At 43.7% G+C, this 25,248-nt stretch overlaps 1 protein-coding gene across 4 annotated transcripts in view; it reads left to right on the forward strand.

Annotated features, from left to right (window-relative positions):
* The window catches only part of fgfrl1a (fibroblast growth factor receptor like 1a), a 322,593-nt gene that overhangs the window by 124,597 nt on the left and 172,748 nt on the right, over nucleotides 1–25,248 (forward strand). For all 4 annotated transcript variants that reach the window (XM_080199272.1, XM_080199003.1, XM_080199188.1 and 1 more), the window contains exon 3: nucleotides 20,792–21,064. In XM_080199272.1, coding sequence (XP_080055398.1) covers nucleotides 20,792–21,064 — 273 coding nt within the window. The remainder of the gene's footprint in view (nucleotides 1–20,791; nucleotides 21,065–25,248) is intronic.

Consider the following 25,248-nt stretch of genomic DNA (forward strand, 5'->3'; position numbering starts at 1 on the left):
ATATGCGTATATACATTTTGACAAGATCTTGCAGGAAATTGGATGTTGTTCTAACTATAACAATAGCAATAAGAAGTCATAATTAATAATAGATATTTTGAAATGTTTGTGATAGGTGTGTATATGTAAGGGGTTGCTAATTGAGACAGCTGTCTCCTTTGCCTGTCGCTGCTGGTACTGTTGTCTTGGGAAAGCAGACTCAGGATACTGAGATTATTGAAACAGGCAGGAAGGGCATTTGAAGAACATATCTTTCCGGGCAAATTCTGCTCTCTGAGAATTTTGACAAAAGGGAAGAGTATCATGGACAATGAGAATCATCCCATGTCTCTGTATTTCAGTTGGATTTTAATTCTATCTGTTACTATCATTTTATGCTTTTAAAAGTACTCCTAACTCTTTTCCTCATATTAAGTCGATCTTTCTCTACACTCAGCTGTGACTGTAACACTACATTCTGCATTCTCACCTTTCTTTCTCTATGAACGGTATGCTTTGTCCATATAGTGCAAGAAACAATACTTCTTATTGTATACTAATACATGTGACAATAATAAATCAGATCAAATCAATGCGTCCAGGGGAAGACTACAATCCTTCACATAGAGGACAAATTAGTTCCTGAACTCGTTTGCATGCCTTCTCTACAAGAACTCTATCAGGAGTTTGATTGATACTTGAGGATATGCATTCATGGTGAGACTCACTGCCTGATTATTTTAAGACATTGGATAGTTTTTAATACATGCTTTAATTAAAGATTAGGGGTGGGATCGCCCCAAAAATTTCTAAGTCCTGAATTCACGTATAAACAGGAGTAAATTCCACTGTTTTTTCAGTGGGGTTTTCAAAATGAATCTCCCACATTCTGGAGTGCACGTGCATGGATCTCATTAAAAATCCAGGAGCAGGGTCTATTCCTGCTGGAAAGGCTGGCAGCATAGCGCTGAGTGGGCCACTGCCCATGCGCTGATCTGTCATAGTAGAGATTGGCACATGTGCAATAGCCCCGCACTGCCCGTCTCCCAATCACTGGCCAACCTCCTGACCCTACATCACTGCCTTGTGACCCCCCACAATCCACCCGATCACTGGGCTCCCAGACATAACTGGGCCAAACCCCACCCCCCCCCATCCCAGCCACACTGGCAGCCCATTTCCACCCCCCCCCCAACAAAGTTCCCACCCTCCTCCACCCTCCCATTCCCATGGCCAGCCCCGATTGTTGGCCTCCCTCCCTCTGTCACCGGCAAGTGCAGAGTGGCAGCGGTACACCCCACCAATACAGCCACAGAGTCATAGAGGTCTATAGCATGGAAACAGGCCCTTCGGCACAACTTGTCCATGCTGCCCTTTTTTTAAACCTGTAAGATAATCCCAATTGCCCGCATTTGGCCCATATCCCTCTATACCCATTTATCCATGTAACTATCTAAACGCTTTTTAAAAGGTAAAATTGTACCTGCCTCTACTACTACCTCTGGCAGCTTGCTCCAGACGCTCACCACCCTCTGTGTGAAAAAATTGCCCCTCTGGACCCTTTTGTATCTCTCCCCTCTCACCTTAAACCTATGTCCTCTAGTTTTAGACTCCCCTACCTTTGGGAAAAGATATTGACTATCTACCTTATTTACAGACCCCTATAAGGTAACCCCTCAGCGTCCTATCCTTCAGAGAAAAAAGCTCCAGTCTATCCAGCCTCTTCTTATAACTCAAAACATCAAGTCATGGTAACATCCTAGTAAATCTTTTATGCACTCTTTCCAGTTTAATAATATCCTTTCTATAATAAGGTGACCAGAACTGTACACTGTATTCCAAGTGTGGCCTTATCAATATCGTGTGCAACTTCAACAAGACGTCCCAACTCCTGTATTCAATATTCTGACTGTTGAAACTAAGCATGCCAAATGCCTTCTTCACCACTCTGTCCACCTGTGACTCCACTTTTAAGGAGCTATGAATATGTACCCCTAGTACGGCACAGTAGCACAGTGGTTAGCACTGCTGCTTTACCGCTCCAGGGACCTGGGTACGATTCCCGGCTTGGGTCACTGCCTGTGTGGAGTTTGCACATTCTCCTCGTGTCTGTATGGGTTTCCTCCAGGTGCTCCAGTTTCCTCCAACAGTCCAAAGATGTGCGGGTTAGGTTGATTGGACATGCTAAAAAAAATGCCCTGGGATGTGTAGGTTAGAGGGATTAGTGGGTAAATATGTAGAGATATGGGGGTAGGGCCTGGGTGGAATTGTGGTCAGTGCCGACTCGATGGGCTGAATGGCCTCTTTCTATACTGTAGGGTTTCTATGATTTCTATGATCTCTTTGCTCTGTAACTCTCCCCAGTGTGCTACCATTAACTGAGTAAGTCCTGCTCTGGTTCAATCTATCAAAATGCATCACCTCGTATTTGTCTAAATTAAACTCCATCTGCCATTCGTCAGCCCACTGGCCCAACTGATCAAGATCCCATTGCAATTGGAGATAACTTTATTCACTGTCCACTATGCCACCAATCTTAGTGTCATCTGCAAACGTACTAACCATGCCCCCTATATTCTCATCCAAATCATTAATATAAATGATAAATAACACTGAAACCCCGCTAGATCTCCCCCTAAAGGCCCCACCCCTCTAAGTCCTGCCCCCTCTGGCCCATCCCCCCTTGGCACTGCCCGATGCCGAGTGGGCAGTGCCAAGATGCCCTCTGGGCATTGACACTTTGCTCCTCAAGCAGTACTGGGGGACAGAAATAGCTCAATTAGATTGCACTAATTAGTCTGTAACACACATCACAGCAGCATATGCTATTCACTATGGCCAGATTTTTTGAAATGTGATCTGCAAATCATTGCTGGATGCAGCACGTGACCTCAGACTTTTGTCTCTTTTTCCCAATGGAAGAAGGTGGAAGAGAGAATGTCCAGAGTGCATGGGGTCCTTGATTATGCTGGCTGCTTTGCCGAGGCAGCGGGAAGTGTAGATGGAGTTAATGGATGGGAGGCTGGGTTGCGTGATGGATTGGGCTACATTCACGATCTTTTGTAGTTTATTGTGGTCTTGGGCCAAGCAGGAGACATACCAAGCTGTGATACATCCAGAAAGAATACTTTCTATGGAGTATCTGTAAATGTTGGTGGGAGCTGTAGCGGACTTGCTGAATTTCCTTCGCTTTCTGGGAAAATAGAGGCATTAGCAAGCTTTTTCAACCATAGCATCAGTGTTGAAGGATCAGAACAGGTTGTTGGTGATTTGGACACCCAGAAACCTAAAGCTTTCAACCATTTCCACTTTGTTCCCATTGATGGAGACAGAGGCATGTCCTCGACTATGCTTCCTGAAGTTGATGACTATCTCCTTCGTTTTACTGATATTGAGGGAGAGATGATTGTCATCTCACCAGTTCACCAGATTCTCAAGAACAGAAATATGAGTCTAACAGCAGGCAGGCACTGGGATTCAAGTGCAAAATATTCCCGCCTCCTGAGGCCTCTGCCCGGCGAGATTTACGTGGAGGTGAGACTTGAAAGACAACCAGGGAGGGAGCAGGCATCCACACAGGCTACTCTCCCGTGCACTGCCCAGCTGGCTACAATATACCTGTCAACCAGACGCAGAGAGGTAGCATCAGGTGAAAGTAAAGAAATACAGCGAAAGGGAGTGTGAATGGCCTAGTGGTAATATCGCCAGATTATTAATCCAGAGCTCAGCTAAAGTTCTGGGGACCCGGGTTCGAATCCCGCCATGGCAGATGGTAGAATTTGAAATCAATAAAAAAATCTGGAATTAAGAATCTACTGATGACCACAAAATCATTGCTAATTGTTGGAAAAACCCATCCGGTTCACTAATGTCCTTTAGGGAAGGAAATCTGCCGTCCTTACCTGATCTGGCCTACGTGTAACTCCAGAACCTCAGCTATGTGGTTGACTCCTAATTGCCCTCTGAAATGGCTGAGCGAGACACTCAATTAGGGATGGGCAATAAATGCTGACCCAGCCCATGTCCCACGAATGAATTTTTAAAAAAACCACCTCAAAACACAGAGTGGGTTTCTCGTTCTTCGCACAAATGGAAAATCCCACCCTCCGTTAAAAAAAAGTAGAAAATAAACTAATCAGCAATAAAAAAAATGAACAGTAGCTCGTTGCTGTTATATTGGTTAAAGACACGAAGCCAACTCACCCAGAGACAGCCTGCAATCCCTAGCTGCTGCCCTGCGTTATACACCCCAGCTGCTTCTTGTTAGGAAGACATTTTTCACTATCTTTGAACACCAAATGGCAGCCAACAGCACATTAATACTTAAACTACTACACCATTATTTTTAGAGAGGCTTTCCAAGCTACAGCATGTTGAAAGAGAGCTCAGATCTATTACATATGGTGCTGTTTATCAAGCTTTGCCTCCCGTCTAATAAGCAGCTCAGTCAGAGACACGCTGCAACTTTAAGAGATGGCCTTTCCTTTTTTTTTGTGTGGCGTTCCACCTCAAGCTACTGGAGTGAGACGGCAGTATTTACAAGCTTTACTGTTAATCTAGATTTATAGAGAGGAAATCAGATGTCATGGCCTAGGCTTTAGCAGATTTGACCCATAATCCTTTGCTAAATTAGCCTGTTGAGAACACGGTGCAGGAACAATAAATTATTTGGCAGTCCCATGACCTGTAATCTTGTGCTCAGAGCTTTGATGCTGCATTGCATTAACTTACAGTGAGCTACTGAAATGTTCTAAAAGTCAATGGTCAGGAATTGCCCCAGTAGCAAAAGGATGTGAGTTCCTTCCATATATATTGTTCTATATACCTCCCGACTTTTGAGTATCCGTATCATCCAGTTTTTGTTTCATTTGTGTTTATAAATGACCAAATAACGGGTCCGTTTTCCTTTCCATTTGGTGCATTTTCCAGGCCTTGTCAGGATCATATTTGCATGTTTCGAAACTCCCCTGGTCAATGTCCGCCCTATATAAACACCATCTGCTCATCCAGAGCTCTGCCTTCAATATCCTATCCTACACCGTGGATCAGATTTTTGTAGGGATGGAAGGGTGGGGTGGGGTGGGGAGTCTCTGACTTAACCAAAACAGCGCTGGAGCTGTGATTCCGTAGAATCCCACTTCCAAAGGACAGTAGGACTAGGGGGCACAGCCTCAAGATAAAGGGGGGGGCGGTTTAGAATGGAGTTGAGGAGGAACTTCTTCACTCAAAGGGTGGTGAATCTCTGGAATTCTCTGCCCGTTGAAGTGGTGGAGGCTGCCTCGCTAAATATTTTTAAGATGCGGGTTGATGGGTTTTTGATAAGAGAGGGGATTAAGGGTTATGGGGAGAGGGTGGGAATGTGGAGCTGAGCCACAACAGATCAGCCATGAACTTATTGAATGGCGGGGCAGGCTCGAAGGGTTAGTTGGCCTTCTCCTGCTCCTATTTCTTATGTTCTTATGTTCAAAGCTGGTATCCCCCATTTTTGCACATGTAAACGTACAGCTACCTTCAATTTCCAATGCAGTTTCCATTAGAGGGATGTGCAAAACATGACTCATGCCCTTTATACGTTTCAGCCAAAGGGGTAATGCAGGCAAAAACATTTGGAGAGGTATGGTGGTACACTCTTTGGAGAACAAGGGACCCTTTTGGGTTTGTTGAGGGACTCCTTTGGGGGAGGTAACGTCTCCCTTGGGAGAGGTCCAGCTCTTTTGATTGTTAGACGTGTGTAAAAAGTGAATAAATACATTGGAGCTGTTAAGTTATCAAGGCATTTAAATCCCCAAACTCTTTCATTTATTTGTAAACAAACAGCCTGCTGTGACTGCGTGTTGCCTCTGCCTTGGTCCAGTGGCAATGCTTTGATCTCTCAGTCAGAAGGGTCGTAAGTTCTCTTTCAGGTCACACACCATCCTGACTTGGAACTTTTTCCACCGTTCCTTCACTGTCGCTGGATCAAAATCCTGGAACCTCCTCACGAACAGCCCTCTGAAACTTCCCTGGTCTGTAGCTGACTGAACAAACTCATTGACCCTTTGATAGGTTTTAATTTTTGGAAAGGAATCCGTTCTGATTTCACCTCTGGTTAGCGTGGCTCTGTAAATGTGGCTGTTCAAATATTAAGGTCGTGTTGCATGTTCGGTATTGTGTAGTGCAGCTGTTGAAACACAGTCAGAGGCAAGTTTCCATTTCTAGCTCTCAATGGAGGTGAAAGAGCTATACTTATTAAACCATGTGTGTTGTGTAAACTGGGTTAAAGATTAACTGTGACAGTTAAATGGAATGCAGAGTTAATCTGTGAACTTGAATTCAATCCTATATTGGGAGAAGGAAGTGAAAAAGTAACAATTGGCAAAGACATTATAGAACTCGCAAGGTGGAAGCTGCCTGTGTGGAAAATCATTGGTTTAAATTAATACTGTCAGTTTGGGGTCAGGCATTTTTAACAACCCCAAATGCGAAATTCTTTTTGACAACTGCTCCAATATCAAATTAATTTTTGAAGGGTCACATTGGACTTGAAACGTCAATTCTGTTTCACTCTCTGCAGGTGCTGCCAGACCTGCTGAGTATTTCCGGGATTTTCTGTTCTTATCTCAACTCAATTTTCGTTAGGCAAAGGAATTAAAGGATAAGGCAGCTAAATAGGGATTGAGGTGCAGTTCAGGCACCATCTAAATGATTGGTGGAGCAGATTTCTATGTTCCTTTGCCCTCTGGATTGCTTTGCAATCAGAGACATTGTGGTGTATTTCCCTCGATTTTTAAAAAGTTTTTTTTATTTGTGTTGCAAGCAGGCTTACATTATAACTGTAACGAAATCCCTTAGTCACCACATTCCAGCACTTGTTCAGGCACACTGAGGGAGAGTTTAGCATGGTCAATGCACTAGGAGATTTTCGCAGTAACTGCATCACAGTGTTAATGGAAACCTACTTGTGACACTAATAAGTGAACTTCAACCTAACCAGTACATCTTTCAGACTGTGGGAGGAAACTCACACAGACATGGGGAGAATGTGCAAACTCCACACAGACAGTGACCCAAACCAGGAATCAAACCCGGGTGTTTAGCACTGTGAGGTAGGAGTGCTAACCACTGTGCCACCGTGCCGCCCGCAGTGTATTTTGCTCTATTCACAAAGATTAATGGTTGTTTCTTGCCTTCGTGCAAATGCTCTCTGGCTCATTTGTTGTTGACCAAAAAAATAAACGACTTTGTGAATTATTCTGGTGAAAAGAGTGACCCTTTGAATGAACCTTGATCCAGCCTGATGTTGTTCAGGATGGGCCTAACTGAACAACTGTGTTCTCTTAACCACTGTGGAAAGTTCACTGTATAGCAGTTGTGTCTATCTGAGCAGATTTTCAACGTGGCCCTTGCTTTTTACTGTTGAGGGTAAGTTCACTTTTTGATCAATGATGCAGTGATGCCATCATGTCACAATCATGTCCTTTGATTCCCTAACCAGGCAAATTGCAGTCTTACAGAACAATTAATCAAGCCGCAATGCTCCTTTTAAGCTACATAAACTCAGATGATACCTTAATCAAAACCAGTCCAACCTCATTACTACAACCCCCAGAGGGACCCAGCAAAGCAAAATTTCTTATCTGCGGTCCATCTCATCACATGTTCAAGTCTTTGACTGATTACAGTATGATTTTGCAGAAAGTGTGTTTGTTAACAGGAGGCTAGCTGTCGCAAAAGTTAGAACAATATGGAACGCACATTGATGGAGGAGACAAGGAAGATCTAACTGGAGTCAGTTAGACGCCCCAAGTTACAACCTTCATTCTCCCCACCCCCGCTCCAAAAACAAACGTCCTCATGGTTTGACCTTCCTCGGAATTTCCTCTTCTAGTTGTGTTTAATGTGATAATAAAGTTTAGCTTAAACAATGTCAGTGCAATTGGTCTCCAAGGACGGGATTCAGCAGTGCTGGATTTTCCATATGTCTGTGGTTAGGTGAAATTTCCCTGGCAAAACGCTAACAGTAAAAGCAGTCTTTCCCCCACATTAGCAATTACAACTCGTTTGGATGTAGGAAGGAAAGGGAAATTAGATAGGTTTTCCAAATAATGGGGCGCACAAGATGCAAATTTTGTTCTCTTACTATTTTGTTGCCAGGGGTAAAGAATAATTGCAAGTAGGTGAAGCAATGAAATAGTGTGACCATTGAATGACCCCTCAAAGGTGAAATTGTATGAATGCACCAAAGAACAGCAGACATACTGAATGTTTTCTGTTGGTGTCCATGGTGGACAAGACGGATAGCCTCCCCAGCAAGGAATCTCCATTTTTGGGAAAATGGATGAGGTTCTGTAGAGAATTTGAGTTATTGATAAGCAGATGAAATTAAATTATGACAAGGCTGCCATCTGGATAGACCTCATGCAAGGTGACCTAAAGAAAAGGCTAACAAAATCACTTTCTTCCTTGATACTGTTTTAGGGAAATCATCAGTCCAAGGATATGCAGGTTAGGTAGATTTCCATGCTGAATTGACCCTTAGTGTCCCAAGATGTGCAGGTTAGGTGGATTGGCCATGCTAAATTGCCCCTTAGTGTCCCAAGTTCTATACTGATGCATGCATGAACCATGTCTGCCAATATTACATCCTTTACTATTAATTCTACTTATTGTGGTTCGTAAAGTTCAAGGTGGCACCAGACTGTGACAAGTTCTTGCGAGATATCTCCAGCATAATCTCCATTTCTGTCTTTTACTCTTGTTCTATGCTTTTAAAACAGTACTCTAACTTTTCTAAACTCTCTACCTGATATTAAATTGATCTTTCTCTACACCCTAGCTGCGACTGTAACACTATATTCTGCACCCGCTCCTTTCCTTCTCCCCTATGTACTCTATGAATGGTATGCTTTGTCTGTATAGTGCACAAGAAACAATACTTTTCACTGTATCCCAATAAATGTGATGATAATAAATCAAATTAAAAAAATGTATAGGTTAGATGGATGAAGTTTTAAAGTTTATTACTAGTATCACAAGTAGGCTAATATTAACACTGCAATGAAGTTACTGTGAAAATCCCCAAGTCGCCACACTCCGGCGACTGAGGGAGAATTTAGCATAGCCAATGCACTTAACCAGTATGTCTTTTGGATTGTGAGAAGAAACCAGAGCACTGAGAGGAAGCTTATGCAGGCAGGGGGAGAATGTGCAGATTCCTCACAGACAGTGACCCAAGCTGGGAATTGACCCCAGGTCCCTGTGCTGTGAGACAGCAGTGCTAACTGCTGTGCCATGTGTGGTGTTGCAGGGCTAGGGTGAGACGGAGAGACTGGTAAGATGCTCTGTCAGAGAGTCAGTGCAGACTTGATGGGTTGGGTGGTCTCTCCTGCGCTGTAGGGAGTTTATGACTCTATGATCAGCAAGGGGTGGAGTGCCCGAGGATGAAAAGCAACAAACACAATTATCAGAATTTAAAATCGGTCAGAGGAATAACACGGGGATTCAAGAACCAGTGCATCCAGCATCTGTTGTGGGTACAGTATTAGAAGGCACTTGAGAGAAGGGATAATGAAAGAGCTGGATGGATGTGGTATGGCTTGACAGAGTCAACATCAATCATGGATTCTGACTAGCAAATTTACAGGAGTTTTTCAATGAAATGAGAGGCCATGCCAATCACTGACATTCTCTGGATGTGATACGTTTTGACTTGGGTTAAAGTTTTTGAAACTATGCCACATATGCGATTAGTAGGAATTCATGGAATAGAAGACAAACATCTGAAGAGAAATAAAAAAAATCAGTAAATTGAAGAGAGTAGTGGCTGTGAATTGAGCTCTTGATATAAGAGATCAGAGCTAAGCCCATACTGTTTACTGTATATAAATGATTTTTAGATTGAGACAGAAACGATGTACCTTAGATTTGTAGATACAAACATATGAAATCGGAGCAGAAGAAGGCCATTTGGCATCTATATTCTGCTCTATCTTCTAATAAGATCATGGTTGTGTTTCAAGTTCATTATTCCTATCTACCTTGATAATCTTTGATTCCCTTGCCTAATAAGAGTCTATCTACCTCCAACTTAAAACTATTCAGTGACCTCGCCTCCACCGCCTTCTGAAGCAGAGAATTCCAAAGTCGCACAACCCTCTGAGAGAAAATATCCCTCCTCATCTCTGTCCTGAAAGAGCGTCCTCAAATTTTAAAACAATGCCCCCCCCCCACCCTCCCCCCCTTAGTTCTGGACTCATCAGAAGAGGAAACATCCTTTCCACATCCACCTCGTCAATACTGTTCAGGATCTGGATACTTCAATCAATACTTAACTTCACTCCTCTTAAGTATTTCCTCTAGTGGAAATACGCCCAGCCTTTTCAACCTGTCCTCATAAGACAAACCTGGTTATCTCAGGTATCAATCAGGTAAACCTCCTCTGAGCCACCTCCAATTTATTTACTTAAATAAGGAGACCAAACTGTGCACAGTATGTGAGGTGATACTAAATTGTTGGAGTAACAAACTTGGAACAACTGTTACATTGGCATTCCATTGCTGTTGTTGGATCAAAAACCTGGAACTCCCTTTCTGTGCACCAACACAGACAGACTGCAGTGGTTCAAGAAGACAGCTCACCACCACCTTCGTAAGGGTAAATAGAGATTGGCAACAAATGTTGACCTAGCCAGTAACACCCATATCCCATGAAAGAGTAAAAAAATGTTTTTAATGACTCTTCCTTTGAATCACAGAGTCCCAACAGTGCAAACGGATGCCACTTGGCCCATCAAATCTGCACCATCAACGATCTGACCCAGACTCCATCCCTGTAACCTCACATATCTACCCTGCTTATCTATGCATCCTGGGACACTAAAGGACGATTTAGCATAGCCAATTAACCTAATCTGTACATCTTTGGACTATGGGAAGAAACCCATGCAGACATGGGAGAATATGCAAAATCCACATACAGTGGCCCAAGCCAGGAATTGAACCCATGGCCCTAGAGCTATAGGAGAGTAGTGCTAACCACTGGGCCACCGTGCCACCCTTTGGCTTAATGACCCTCAACTCTGAACTTAGAAAGATGTATTTTATTTCAAGCAGAAGTTTAATTTTCCCATTCTACCACCAACATGAGATATGATCCAATTTGCAATGAAGTGCTGCTTTGTGTTGGGAATTTGAGCAGAGTTAAGCCCACTAAAAACTTGTTACCCTTGTTCAGCTTACTTGCTGGTAATTCAATATTGACTGCACAAGAAACATTGAATCATGCTGTAGCAACCAGTGAAAATGGGATAGTAATGTTAATGAATTAAATAGTTTTGATTGAGAGGTGCAGACTGCAGTCGGCACAGAGTTGACTCTAACATTGTATTAGTCTGGGCTCGGTTCAAACTCACGTCCCTGCAGTGAAAGGCCAATGTGCTAAGTCACTGCTACCCAGTTACACACTCCAAGCTCTAATGTCTACTGCTGTTTTTGATAAAAGGAAAACTGCCTTCAGTGTATACATGAATTTCTGGCTTACAATATGATTTGGCACTTTCAACGTGCCTCACTTGCACGCACCAATATTCAAAGCAAGCAGAAATGCCGAGAGGGCTTTCGATACTTGGAACTGCCTTCTCCGATACATTCTCAGTTACGAATGTTATTTGATTTTTTTGCACAAATATGTGGTGGAATATTTATTAGAATGTTGTGATGGTTTTCTTTACTCTGAAGTTCAGGAGTAGCCCAAGATCAGCAAAAGGGGCACGGGAGGAGGGCAGGGGGTGGGATAGTGTTGGTGAAGGCAGGGTGAGAGGGAATTTATTACAAGAGCTTCAGTTGGCTATGGGGTGTAAATGCTCATCCAGATGGCTTGCATCAATGAAACTGTAGAGGGATAATTATGTTGCCCGGAGGTCCGCACTTTTTCATCTCGTTCAATATTTCATAAAGGACTGTCAAACAAGTTGAATGTAATCATTCCTGGATGTGGGCATGTTAACAAACACAGCCCAGAAAATGTGTCCTTTTGATGTGGCTGCTGGTGACTCTTGAATCCAAGGCTTCTGGACTCCATTCATTCAGATTAATTCCTCTGCTGCTTTCATAGTAGTAACTTCGACATGGAGCAAGAAGCTGTTCCGCAGATGGTGTATCTGATACGTTGTGCCGTGGCATCTGGGAAACTGCATTCTTTATATCCACATCTTTATTTGCTTTATTCTCAAAAGCTTGCACTTTCAACGGATCATTCCAAAGCCACTCACCCTTGCTCCTGAAAGTTTGAGCCAGTCACATAACGTCTATCGCTCAGAAATTTCAAATTTGGCCACCAACTGCGTTACATGGCATTAAAAGTTTATGGGCACTTCCTTTTTGTGAAACATCCATTATGGACGAAGGTTATTTTTATGAGTGCAATTTTGGGTGTCTGCTGTTCCAAGGTCATACCTTGCTGTGGAGCAGCAAAGGACATCAGTTCGCAAGCCACACAAAATTCTTGGCTTGAACATTGACAGATATCAAGAAAGGTGGCTAGTCTATACCAGTCATTCAATGTTAGAATGATAATGCACCAATGCAGGTCATTTGACTCATTTTATTTGTAATAGTTTATAGAAAGAGCTATCCAATTAGTCCTCCCTTATGTGGGACATGGATGTTGCTGGCTGGCCAGCATTTATTGCCCATCCCTACTTACTCTTGGAGGCAGTTGAGAGTCAGTCACATTATTGTGGCTCTGGAGTCATAAGTAGGTCAGACCAGGCGAGGATGGCAGATTTCCTTCCCTAAAGGACATTAGTGAAACAGATGGGTTTTTCCAACAGTGGTTTCATGTTCATCAGTAGATCCTTAAAAATTGAATTCAAATTCCACCATCTGCCATGGCAGGATTTGAACCCAAGTCCCCAGAACATTAGTTGAATTTCTGGATTAACAGTCAAGCAATTATACCACTAGGCCATTGCGTCCAGTTAGCTTTGCAAGTTTCCTCCCTTCAGGTCCAATTGCCATTAGAAAATTATTATTGTATCTGTTTCCACTGAGAGTGCATTCCAGATAACCCTGTTTCCTGAAACAGCATCCTGTGATGTGTGGCAATTTTGCTCTAGGAACATTGTCAGGGATTAGGCTGGAGCATATCATCTCTGGCAAAGGATATATTTACCTTGAGAATGAACACAAAGCCTGATTTGGTTTGATTTATTATCGTCAAGTATTGGTATACAGTGAAATGTGTTGTTTCTTGGGCACTACACGGACAAAACATATCATTCATAGTGTATGAATGTAGAAGAGTAGGAAAGGAGAAGATGCAGAATGTAGTGTTACAGTCATAGCTAGGGTGTAGAGAAAGATCAACTTAATATAAGGTAGGTCCATTCAAAAGTCTAACGGCAGCAGCGAAGAAACTGGTCTTGAGTCAGTTGATACGTGACTTCAGACTTTTGTCTCTTCTACCTGACTGAAGAAGGTGGAAGAGAGTATGTTTGGGATGTGCAGGGAGCTTGATTATTCTGGCTGCTTTTTCCAAGGCAGTGGGAAGTATAGAACATAGCACACTAGTGCACAAACAGGGCCTTCAGCCCACAAGTTGCGCCGATCATATCCCTATCTACTAGGCCTATCAATAACCATCAATCCCATGTACTTGTCCAGAAGTCTCTTAAAAGACCCCAGCGAGTTCGCCTCCACCACCACCGATGGCAGCCGATTCCACTCACTCACCACCCTCTGAGTGAAAAACTTACCCCTGACATCTCCTCTGTACCTACTCCCCAGCACCTTAAACCTGTGTCCTCTCGTAGTGACCATTTCAGCCCTGGGAAATCGCCTCCGAGAATCCACCCTATCTATGCCTCTCAACATCTTATAAACCTCTATCAGGTCGCTTCTCAACCTTTGTCTCTCCAGGGAGAAGAGACTTAGCTCCCTCAACGTATCCTCATAAAGCATGCCACCCAATCCAGGCAACATCCTTGTAAATCTCCTCTGCACTCTTTCAATAGCTTCCAATAGCTTCTAACCTTATTGAGTTTTTTGAGAAGGTGACCAAAGAGGTGGATGGGGGTAAGGCAGTTGACGTGGTATACATGGATTTTAGTAAGGCGTTCGATAAGGTTCACCATGGTAGGCTTCTGCAGAAAATGCAGATGTATGGGATTGTGGGTAATCTAGGAAGTTGGATCAGGAATTGGCTATCAGATAGGAGACAGAGGGTGGTGGTGGATGGTAAATATTCATCATGGAGTGCAGTTACGAGTGGTGTGCCTCAGGGATCTGTTTTGGGGCCACTGTTGTTTGTAATTTTTATTAATGATCTGGATGAGGGTATAGTTGGGTGGATTAGTAAATTTGCTGATGACACCAAAGTTGGAGGTGTGGTAGATTGTGAGGAAGGGTGTCATAGTCTGCAGGGAGACTTAGATAGGTTGCAGAGCTGGGCCGAGAGGTGGCGGATGGAATTTAATGCGGAGAAGTGTGAGGTAATTCACTTTGGTAGGAGCAACAGATGTGTCGAGTATAGGGCTAACGGGAGGACTTTGAATAGTGTGGATGAACAGAGGGATCTAGGTGTGTGTGTACATAGATCCCTGAAAGTTGGGAATCAAGTAGATAAGGTTGTCAAGAAGGCGTACGGTGTCTTGGCGTTTATTGGTAGGGGGATTGAATTTAGGAGTCGCAGTGTAATGTTGCAACTGTACACTACTCTAGTGCGGCCGCACTTGGAGTACTGTGTGCAGTTCTGGTCCCCGCATTACAAGAAGGATGTGGAGGCGTTGGAGAGGGTGCAGAGGAGGTTTACTAGGATGTTGCCTGGTATGGTGGGGAGGTCCTATGAGGAGAGACTGAGGGATCTAGGGTTGTTTTCGTTGGAAAGAAGGCGGCTAAGAGGGGATCTTATTGAAACATATAAGATGATTAGAGGTTTAGATAGGGTGGATAGTGATAGCCTTTTTCCTCGGATGGAGAAAGCTAGCACGAGGGGGCATGGCTTTAAATTAAGGGGGGGTAGCTACAGGATGGATGTCAGGGGTAGGTTCTTTACCCAGCGGGTGGTGAGGGATTGGAATGCCCTGCCTGCTGCAGTTGTAAATGCGTCTAGTTTGGGGGCGTTTAAGAGATCTCTGGATAGGTTTATGGACGAAAAGGGATTGGTATAGGCTAGTGGGTCATTGTTTTTGTAACTGGTCGGCGCAACATCGTGGGCCGAAGGGCCTGTTCTGCGCTGTAATGTTCTATGTTCTATGTTCTATGTTCCACATCCTTCTTGTAGTGAGGCAATCAGAACTGCGCACAGTACTCCAAGTGGGGTCTGACAAGGGTCTTATAAAGTTGCAGCTTTATCTCCCGACTCTTAAACTCAATCCCTCGATTAATGAAGGCTCTTACACCATATGCCTTCTTGACCACATCTTCCACCTGCGAGGCCGATTTAAGAGTCCTATAGACCCGGACCCCAAGGCCCTTCTGCTCCTCAACACTGCTGAGAGTCCTACCCTTGATATTATACTCCTTCATCCCATTGGACCTGCCAAAATGGACCACTACACATTATAGACAGAGTCAAAGGATGGGAAGCTGGTTTGAGTGTTGGACTAGGCTTTGTTCATGCCCCTTAGTAGTTCCTTGCGGCTTTGGGCAGAGCAGGAGCAATACCAAGGTGTGATACAACCAGAAAGAATGCTTTCTGTGGTAAATCTATAAAAATTGGTGAGTTGCATTATTGGCATCAACAAAAACAGAAAATGCTGGGAAAACTCAGCAGGTCTGGCAGCATCTGTGGAGAGAGAATAAAGAGTTAATGTGTTGAGCTTGTTTGACTTCATCAGAGGTAAAAACATGTATTGCATGAATTGACTGTCTGTTATTTCCCACCTGATGTTCAATACCATTGAATACAATGGAACTGAATATTAAGCAGGGTGTACAGCAAGCTGCTTCTGTTATATTGCCCATTGTGCATTGGCAAGTATTTTATTTTAGGTGGCTTACTGAATGATGGATGGAATTTGTCACATGTAATCTCTTCCAGGCACTGTTTTCGCATATGACTTGTTGCACACAGGATTTTGTCTGCATGCACTTTGTTGCAGTTCATTGCTTGATGAATGCAATTGATTAGATGCATAATTGCACACATTTGGAACTAAGTAAGGATGACAAAACAAAGTTTGCCGCTCATGACGGAATATGCTAAATTAGGACTGTGGAAGGTAGAACATAGAGGCACAGCCCCAGCTGCGATGGAATTGGAAGGGGCGAGGGGCGATAGAAATGTCCATTGACCCAGGTGGGAATTTCTGGTCTCACTCGAGCAAGGTTGTAACATCCCACCAATGGGAACTGAAGCTTCACCTGGCCTGTTCTGCCATTCAGTTAGATTGTGGCTGATATGTAACTTAACTCCATCACCTGACTTGGTTTCATAACCCTTAATACTCCTGAACTTAGACTTTTCTCAGCAGAAATAAAAAATGTTGAGAAAAGAATTTGCTCCATGTATTTCACATGCCAAATGCAAGACCAAGGTAGATTCATTGTCATTCATATTGTGGTGACCTTCTACTAAATGATTAATTCCATAGTATTGTTGCTCTGTGATTAATACTGCAGAGACATTCTACCACATAGTTTCTCCTGTAATGGTACTGCACTGTGAGCAATACTTCAGTGAGACTGAATTATAATATTTGTCGGGTTTTTCTACCTGTAGGGTGTACAGTATTTCTAGTGATACATAGACCTAGATTTTACTGTTGTAATAACTCAAAACTGTCAGCGTGTTACAGGGTAGCACAGTGGCACAGTGGTGAGCACTAGTGCTAGGGACCCAGGTTCAGTTCTAGCCTCAGGTGACTGTGGAGTTTGCACATTCTTCCTGTGTCTGCAGTGCTCTGGTTTCCTCCTCCAGTCCAAAGATGTATATGGATTGGCCTTGCTAAATTGCCCCTTAGTGTCGGGACGGGGTGAGGTTAGCAGGTTTAATACATGGGGTTAGGAGGATAGGGCCTGGATGGGATTGTTGTCAGTGCAGGCTTGATGTGCTGAATAATTTCAGTACCTGTAAAATGATTAAAAAGACAAGGATCATCAAGCTTCTACAGTGCAGAAGGAGGCCATTCAGCCCATCGAGTCTGCACTCTGACAGAGCAATTTATTCAGGCCCTTTGCCCATGACCCCACATCATTATCATGGCCAAACTATCTAGGGACACTCAAGGGCAAATTAGAATGGCCAATGCACCTAACCTGCACATCTTTGTTGAAGATGGAAATCTTCTGCAACTACTTAAATTCACATAACCTGGCATTTTTAAGCTATTATTCTTGCTGGAAAGCCTTTGGAAAAGTTATGCCTTGTGCTCTGTCCAAAGACAGGCCCTTGACTCATTGTCTATTGATGCCTCATCCTGAGCTGTTTTCTTGGCAGCTTTTATAAGTGACGGTTTGTCATTACCATTCATACTCAGAGGCAGGCTCCAAGTCTACCTCAGCTGGAACAGGAATTGAACCCACGCTGGTGGTGTAAAACTTAGACCATGTGTCAGCCAGTAAGGCAGCTGAATTACCAGGCCCTTTTCCTAATATAACAAGGGGAATTTACACTGAATAACATCTCTGGCCCTGATAACATGTTTTATGTTTGTGCAATATCAAGTTTTTCTTTGTGATCAAAAGTTGTGACAGATAATAAGATCGTTTTTTTGAGCTTATTTATGAAAGGCAAGATACTCCAGCCTGCCAGCCGTGTGTTTCCTGTCGGCATTGTTTGCTAGCGGCGGGATTCTCTGGTCCTTCTGCTGTCAGTGGAGGTTACCATTGACGTCACCCCACGTTGGCAGGAAACCCACAAGCAGGGGTCCACTTGCAGCGAGACTGAAGAATCCCGCCGGCGTGAATGGCTGGAGAATTAGAATCAGAGAATTACAGAATCCCTGCAGTGCAGAAGGAGGCCATTTGGCCCATCGAGCCTGCATCGACAGCAATCCCATTTCAGGCCCCATCCCCTAATCCCATGTATTTACCCTACTAATTTACCCTGACACTAAGGGGTCAATTTAGCATGGCCATCCAACCTAACTGGCACATCTTTGGACTGTGGGAGGAAACCGGAGCACCCGGATGAAACCCACACAGACATGGGAAGGTCATGCAAACTCCACGCAGACATAATTCAGTTTCTATCTTAACCCCTTGTCTATGTCGCAATCTTCATTTCAGTACCTGTAAAACGATTAAAAAGACATGGGTAATCATTATTTTCACTGATTTGCTGTCTGTGAGAATTCTTCAGCATGATTGATTGTTTGCTTAACCTGTTTGATGACATCACTGTTAGTAGACACTGGGGAGCCCCTATAATGAATTGATGTATCTTTGGGAAAGGGGGGATTTAAGCTCAGAGATCACTGCACAATCTGGGCAATATTTTTCTCCTGTAATATACAGCATGTGGAGTGTCACAGTGTTTAGTGCTGGGGCCTCCATTTGCATTAACAAAATGTGTTAAAATTTGTAAACGCAGAAAGAATTGGCAGATGGGACTAAATGCAAATAAATAGTCAATACAGTACTACATTCATGCAGAAACTGAATAAAAGCAAGTTACTGCAGGTGTTGGAATCTGAAACCAAAAGAGAAAATGCTGGAAAATCTCAACAGGTCTGGCAGTAGCTGTAAGGAGGGAAAAGAGCTAATGTTTTGAGTCCAGATAACCCTTTGTCAAAGCTTTACTGCTATGACATAAGTCACCTGGACTCGAAACGCAAGCTCTTTTCTTTCCTTACGGTTGCTGCCAGACTGCTGAGATTTTCCAGCATTTTCTCTTTTGCATGCAGAATCTGAATGTCATAGGTATATTACCATGGGCGTTGACATAACTAAAGGCAAACATGAAAGGATTCTGGACATGATAATAGATTCGCTAATTAATATGTCAAATCGCTGTGGTACAAAGGCTGGCAAATTGGCTGGAATAGTTACATGGATGAGTATAGCAGAGGTTTGAATGTAAAATTAGACGGTCCACCGATTAAAATTGCATCTTTAGTGCTATGTTTAGTACTAGTCACCAGAATAGAAAGGAATTTTTATATTCAGGTTATGATGGAAGTGCAGGGGAAAGCCAGAAGGCTAATCCTCACTCCAGCTTTGGCCTGGATCAGTCAATCAGCATTCCTTCCTCACAGAATATCTTAATATCGGAACAAAGTGGCACAGCTTAAAGCTGGTGATCAGGCAATTTGAAATAAATGTCAGGGAAAACCTCTTAATGCAATTAATTATCCACATCAAAAATGGGTTTGGTTGTGGAGAATTTTCAGAGAATAAAGCATAAGTTCAGTGTCAAAAGTGGTGATTACATGATTCAGCACTTATTACAGAGTTCCTCGAGATACCATTGAGTGTTAGCAATTTCTAGACTTTAGAGTAGAGTGTTATCTATGACAAGTGCTGTCACTCCGATAGGAAAGATCAGGTTGCCCCGACCCCAGACTGGTGACAATAATTGCTCTTAGAAGAATTGTTTTTGATGTGACACCTGATCAGTGGCTGAATCACTGTATGGTACGCTGCTAAGTTATCCAAACAAGGAAGATCTCAAATTTGACCTCAAGTTTGTGCTGTGTCAGCTTAAATTATGGGCCATCACAGTTAGCTTCCTGCTCACCTATGTGGATTTTAATTTGTTCATGGGATGTGCATGACAATAGTATGGCTTTTAGTGCCCATCGACACAGAAACAGATCACAGTCTCTGTTGCTGTTTATCCTTCGCATGGACAGTTGCCCCAAATGAGACCTGTTCCAATGTTCCATTACTCCCTTTCCCTTAAACTACCAATCTAGCCTATTTCTAAATGTTAACATGGTCTTTGCTTCAACCACTAATGTTCTTCACTCCACAACCCTATGTGTAAAATGTTCCTCTTGTTGTCAGTCTTAAATCTCTGCGCCCTGAGTCTAGCTCAGTCAACCACTTGAAACAGTTCATTTCTCTCTACTCTGCCCCATCAAATTATAATTTTGAACACATCTATGAAATCATTGCTTCATCTTCTTAGCTCTAATAGAAGCCTTCTTCCACTGATGTAGATTTATGCCATGTGGGGTATATGTGTGCATTTTCAAATGTGGCTTCCTTCCTCCAGATGCTATCCTGCCAATGTATTAAATAAAGAGAAATCAGATTTCTTCTGATGTGGAGTTAAACATTCATCAGCACTTGCTAATCAGAAGACTACCCTCACTGTCAGCAACTAACCTCTAAACTCCGGAGCGACCTGATTAAATAATGGTGTGGCCCCCTAAACAAACAGCCTACCATCACCTGGACCTTAGCAGCAGAATAATACTCTGGGTCTTACTTCTTTTAATGGATCTGCTATGATAAAACAGTACATTGCTGGCACAATGACACAGTGGTTAGCACTGCTGCCTCACAGCGCCAGGGACCTGGGTTTGATTCTGGCCTTGGGTCACTGACTTTGTGGAGTTTGCACGTTCTCCCTGTGTCTGTGTGGGTTTCCTCCGTATGCTCCGGTTCCCTCCCACAGTCCAAAGATGTGAGGGTTAGGTAGATTATCCATGGTAAATGCATGATAGGGATAGGTAGAGAGGGTGGACCTGGAAAAGTTGCTCTTTAGGAGTGTTGGTGCAGACTTGAATGGCCTTCTGCATTGTATGGATTCTATGGTTACCATTTTTAACGCCATAGGAGATGTACTGGTGTCCTGAAGAGAGTGTGTTAAATTGTAAAAGGCAACTCAGTGTACGTTAATCTTCCTTTGACCACTCAACCAACTGCTCTTTACCTTGATCCTTAGGTCCGCCACAGATTTCCGCAAGAGTGATCAACCGACAGACAGTGAGGTTAGGTCGAACGATCAAATTGCCATGTCCAGTAGAGGGTGACCCCCCACCACTGACCATGTGGACAAAGGATGGCCGCACCATTCATAGCGGCTGGACGCGATTCCGAGTGCTGCGTCAGGGTCTGAAAATCAAGGAAGTGGAAGCTGAAGATGCCGGGACATACATCTGCAAGGCTACTAATGGTTTTGGCAGCATTAACCTCAACTACACCCTCATTGTGATTAGTAAGTACTGAGTAAAACAGGAAGCTGCTTTGTTTTTGGTTCTGCTCCATCTCACTCAGGTGTCCTCTGAGCTCCATTAAAGAGGATTGATGCATTTCTTTTCCATCTGTCTATTCCTTATAGACCAGTTAAATTAAGCTGCATTATCATGGGCTTTGAAGCTGATTGCTCCATAGATGCTAGTTAAAGACTGTGTGGGTTCTATTTATCACAGAGAACTGTCCGCCTTAAAGTTAGCTTTCTCTATTCAGCATAAACTGGACATTCTTCTCTCAAATACCCCAGTACAAGTTATGATGTGGAGATGCCAGCGTTGGACTGGGGTGGGCACAGTTAGAAGTCTCACAACTCCAGGTCAAAGTTCAACAGGTTTATTTGGGATCACGAGCTTTCGGAGCACGCTCTAAAAGCTAATGTTTTCAAATAAACCTGTTGGATTTTAACCTGATGCTGTCAGATTTCTTAAAGCACAAGTTAGACCAATGAACCTGTACCTTTGCATTGTTCTGCTACTTTTCCTTTCGTGTGAGATGATGTGGAGATGCAGGCTGGGGTGGGCACAGTAAGATTCAGCTGATGGAGGAGCAGCACTCCGAAAGCTTGTCTTCCCAAATAAACCTGTTGGACTTTAAACTGGGGTTGTGAAACTTCTTGAAGTACAAGTTAGACCAGCTGATGAAGGAGCAGTGCTCTGAAAGCTTGTGATTTCAAATAAACCTGTTGGACTTTAACTTGGTGTTGTGAGACTTCTATCAGATTATGAGATTTTTTTAGTATGAGAAGGAATGGTTGCAAATGAAGCAGTCAGGCCCCAGCCAATGGAGACTTTGGCACTCAGCCAAAACGCCATTCACTGCAGACTAGAGAATCCCAGGCATGAGCGAGGTGGGAGAATTCCGGCCATAGTGTTTCCTGCTTTATTCTTCTTTCTCTTTTTTTTATAATTGGGCTGCTTCAAGCCCCAAATTACTCAGAAACCCACATACGCAGTCTCCATTCACCCACGATGAGTGCACATTACTTCTCTGTTGGGACACACCCCATAGGCAAGGTTTGCATTGCTGGAATGTAATGAACTTATGGCTTCAGCCTATCATTAGTAGTGGTGTGGTACTCAGTGAGTCTGAGTCGCTGTGGCAACAGGCATTTTTTCATACATGTTGTAGTGTCCGGCACTGTGGACAGTGATGGAAAAGGCTCCGGTGTTCTTTGCATCACATAATGCACCAAAAATCTCTCCTACCCTCACTGCCTGCCAGAGACATGTGTTGAAAAAACATGATGTTGCCTGGTCAAGAGGGTTTTAGATATGAGGGAGAGGTTGGATAAACTCGAATTGTTTTTAATGGAAAGATGGAGACAACCTGATAGAGGTCTGCAAAATTATGAGAGGCATTGATAGAGTGGATAGAGGATTTTTCCCAGGGTGGAAAGGTCAAAGATTAGTGACGACGTGTGGGGAGAGTTTTTCACACATGAAGTGGTGGGTGCCTGGAAAGCACTGCCAGTGGAGATGGTGGAAGCAGGCACATTAGCAATGTTCAAGGTGTATCTTGATACACACGTGGACGGGAGGTGACCTGAGGGATAAAAATCACATACTGGCACAGGCTTGGTGGGCTGAAGGGCCTGTTTCTGTGCTGTATTGTTCTTTGTTCTGTTTGGCCACATTATGAATGTGCGTTCCTTGTTCATCAAGTTCTTAGGTGGGACTAAGACCTGGGACTTCTGATCCCCCAGAGGCAGGGATACTACCCACTGCGCCACAAGACCTCCTCAGGCTACCAGTGCTCAGGCTCTATAAAGTGTCCAATTACTGGCCCAGCTAGGATCATCTTACTTGTTAAACCATTGGTTTGTTCTTTGTGTTGGTCCCATTGACTCTACCTGCCATGATGGATGTAATCAAATTGCACTTGGAGACAAGTAGATATGTAGTTGGCAAAGAGCATTTATGGTCTTTGATGATTTTGGCTGGAGCAGGAATTATTGGCCACTTAAGAAAAATATAAATAGCTGATAATATTTATAATTCTCTGTTTTAAAGTGCTGGGCCATATAATCCTGAATGATTTTTTTGAAATTAATTAACAAAGAACAAATCAAGTTCAGAAGAAGCAGTTCACAACAGAGGGTCACCTTACAGTCATGTAGCCCACAGTAAGCTTTTTGCAGGGATGTACTGCTGAGGCTGTGTAAGGCTCTAATCAGGCCCCATTCGGAATATTGTGAGCAGTTTTGGGCCCCATATCTAAGAAAGATGGGTTGGCCTTGGAGGGGGTCCAGAGGAGGTTCACAAGAATGATCCCAGGAATCATATGGGGAATGGTTGAGGAAACTGGGCCTATATTCGACGGAGTTTAGAAGGATGAGGGGTGATCTAATTGAAACTTACAGAATACTGAGAGGCCTAGATAGAGTGGATGTGGGGAGGATGTTTCCATTTGTGGGAGACGCTAGAACTCAAGGGCACAACCTCAGAGTGAAGGACCTTCTTTAAAACTGAGATGAGGAGAAATTCCTTTAGCCAGAGGGTGATGAATCTGTGGAACTCGTTGCCACAGAGCCATGGAGGCCAGGCCATTGAGTGTAAGGCAGAGGTAGATAGGTCTTTGATTAATAAAGGGATAGGGATTACGGGGAGAAGGCAGGAAAATGAGAATCATATCAGCCATGATTGAATGGCAGAACAGACTCGATGGGCTGAGTGGCCTAATTCTGCTCCGATGTCTTATGGTCTTATGTAACTGATTGCAGACCTGGTGTGAAGATACAGTGATGGGATGACTCGAACCCAGGAACAAGTGTTCTTATTCTTGACCTCTGGGGAATTGTCTGTGTACAAAGGCCATGAAAAAGAAGCTTTTTGTTGGCATTTCGGGTCTGTTCTGGTTGTGTGGGGAGGGGGCGCAGGAAGTAGCTGAGTGTGTTGCTTATTAAGAACAGATTCAGCATTATGTAACTGATATAGAGGAAAATGTTTGTGGACGTTTTCTTTCACCCTCATTCTCTTAGATCAGCTACGCTACAGCTCTCCCAACAAGGATACAACGGAGCTACATGCCTGTGTCCCCTTTATAAAGCACAAATTGCTTTTTTAAAGCTAGAAGCCTTTGGCCATTGTTCCGCAAAAGCACCCACAAAATCCTGAGCCACTGCCAGACGTCGCATTTTACTGCTCTGTCTTCTGGCACTTGGTTTTATTGAGAAAGGTAGGCTTGTAGCTGAGGTTCGCTGAGGCTACATTGGCAGCCACCAGAACTGACTGTGGTTTGGCCCAAAGGAGCCCAGCATACACAGGCGCACAGAAATTGCCCTGGTGCCAGACCAAACGGTGAGCCATGGAAGTTAGCCTGCAGGACCTCCTGGAATTGACCACTCACGTGGGAAATTGGACATTTGCATCGAACATAGTTCATTTCATTTTCTACAAAACTGCCTCACGAATTCCTACCTATGATCGAGGAAAGAAACTCTGAAACTCAGAAGTGATGTTAGGGGTAAGTTTTTCACTCAGAGGGTGGTGAGTGAATGGAATCGGCTGCCGTCAGTGGTGGTGGAGGTGAACTCGCTGGGGTCTTTTAAAAGACTTCTGGATGAGTATATGGGGTTTAATGAGATTGAGGGTTATAGATAGGTCTGTAGGTTGGTAGGTGTTGATGCGATCGGCACAACTCGTGGGCCGAAGGGCCTGTTTGTGCTGTAGTGTTCTATGTTCTAAATGAAAGGAAATATTTTTGACAACTCTTTTAAGATGGGCGACACGGTAGCACGGCGCCAGGGACCCAGGTTCGATTCCCAGCTAGGGTGACTGTCTGTGTGGAGTTTGCACATTCTCACCGTGTCTCTGTGTGTTTTCTCCCACAGTCCAAAAATGTGCGAGTTATGTTGATTGGCCATGCAAAATTGCTCCTTAGTGTTAGGGGGATGTCAGGGGGATTAGCAGGGTAAATATGTGGGGTTATGGGGATAGGGCCTGGGTGGGATTGTTGTCGGTGCAGGCTGGATGGGCTGAATGGCCTCCTTCTGCACAGTAGGTATTCTATTCTATGCTAAAGTGCAAGGAAAGGAACATAATTGCCTCATTGGAAAGTTACAGGTGAATTTTCTCATTGTATTTGCAAAGAAGCTGGGCAATAAAGGCAGGCCAGCCAGCAATGCCCAGGTCCCACAAACAAAAAAAA

The sequence above is a fragment of the Carcharhinus amblyrhynchos genome, chromosome 1, assembly GCF_965287045.1.
Source record: "Carcharhinus amblyrhynchos chromosome 1, sCarAmb.v2.hapA, whole genome shotgun sequence".
NCBI classification, from domain to species: domain Eukaryota; kingdom Metazoa; phylum Chordata; class Chondrichthyes; order Carcharhiniformes; family Carcharhinidae; genus Carcharhinus; species Carcharhinus amblyrhynchos.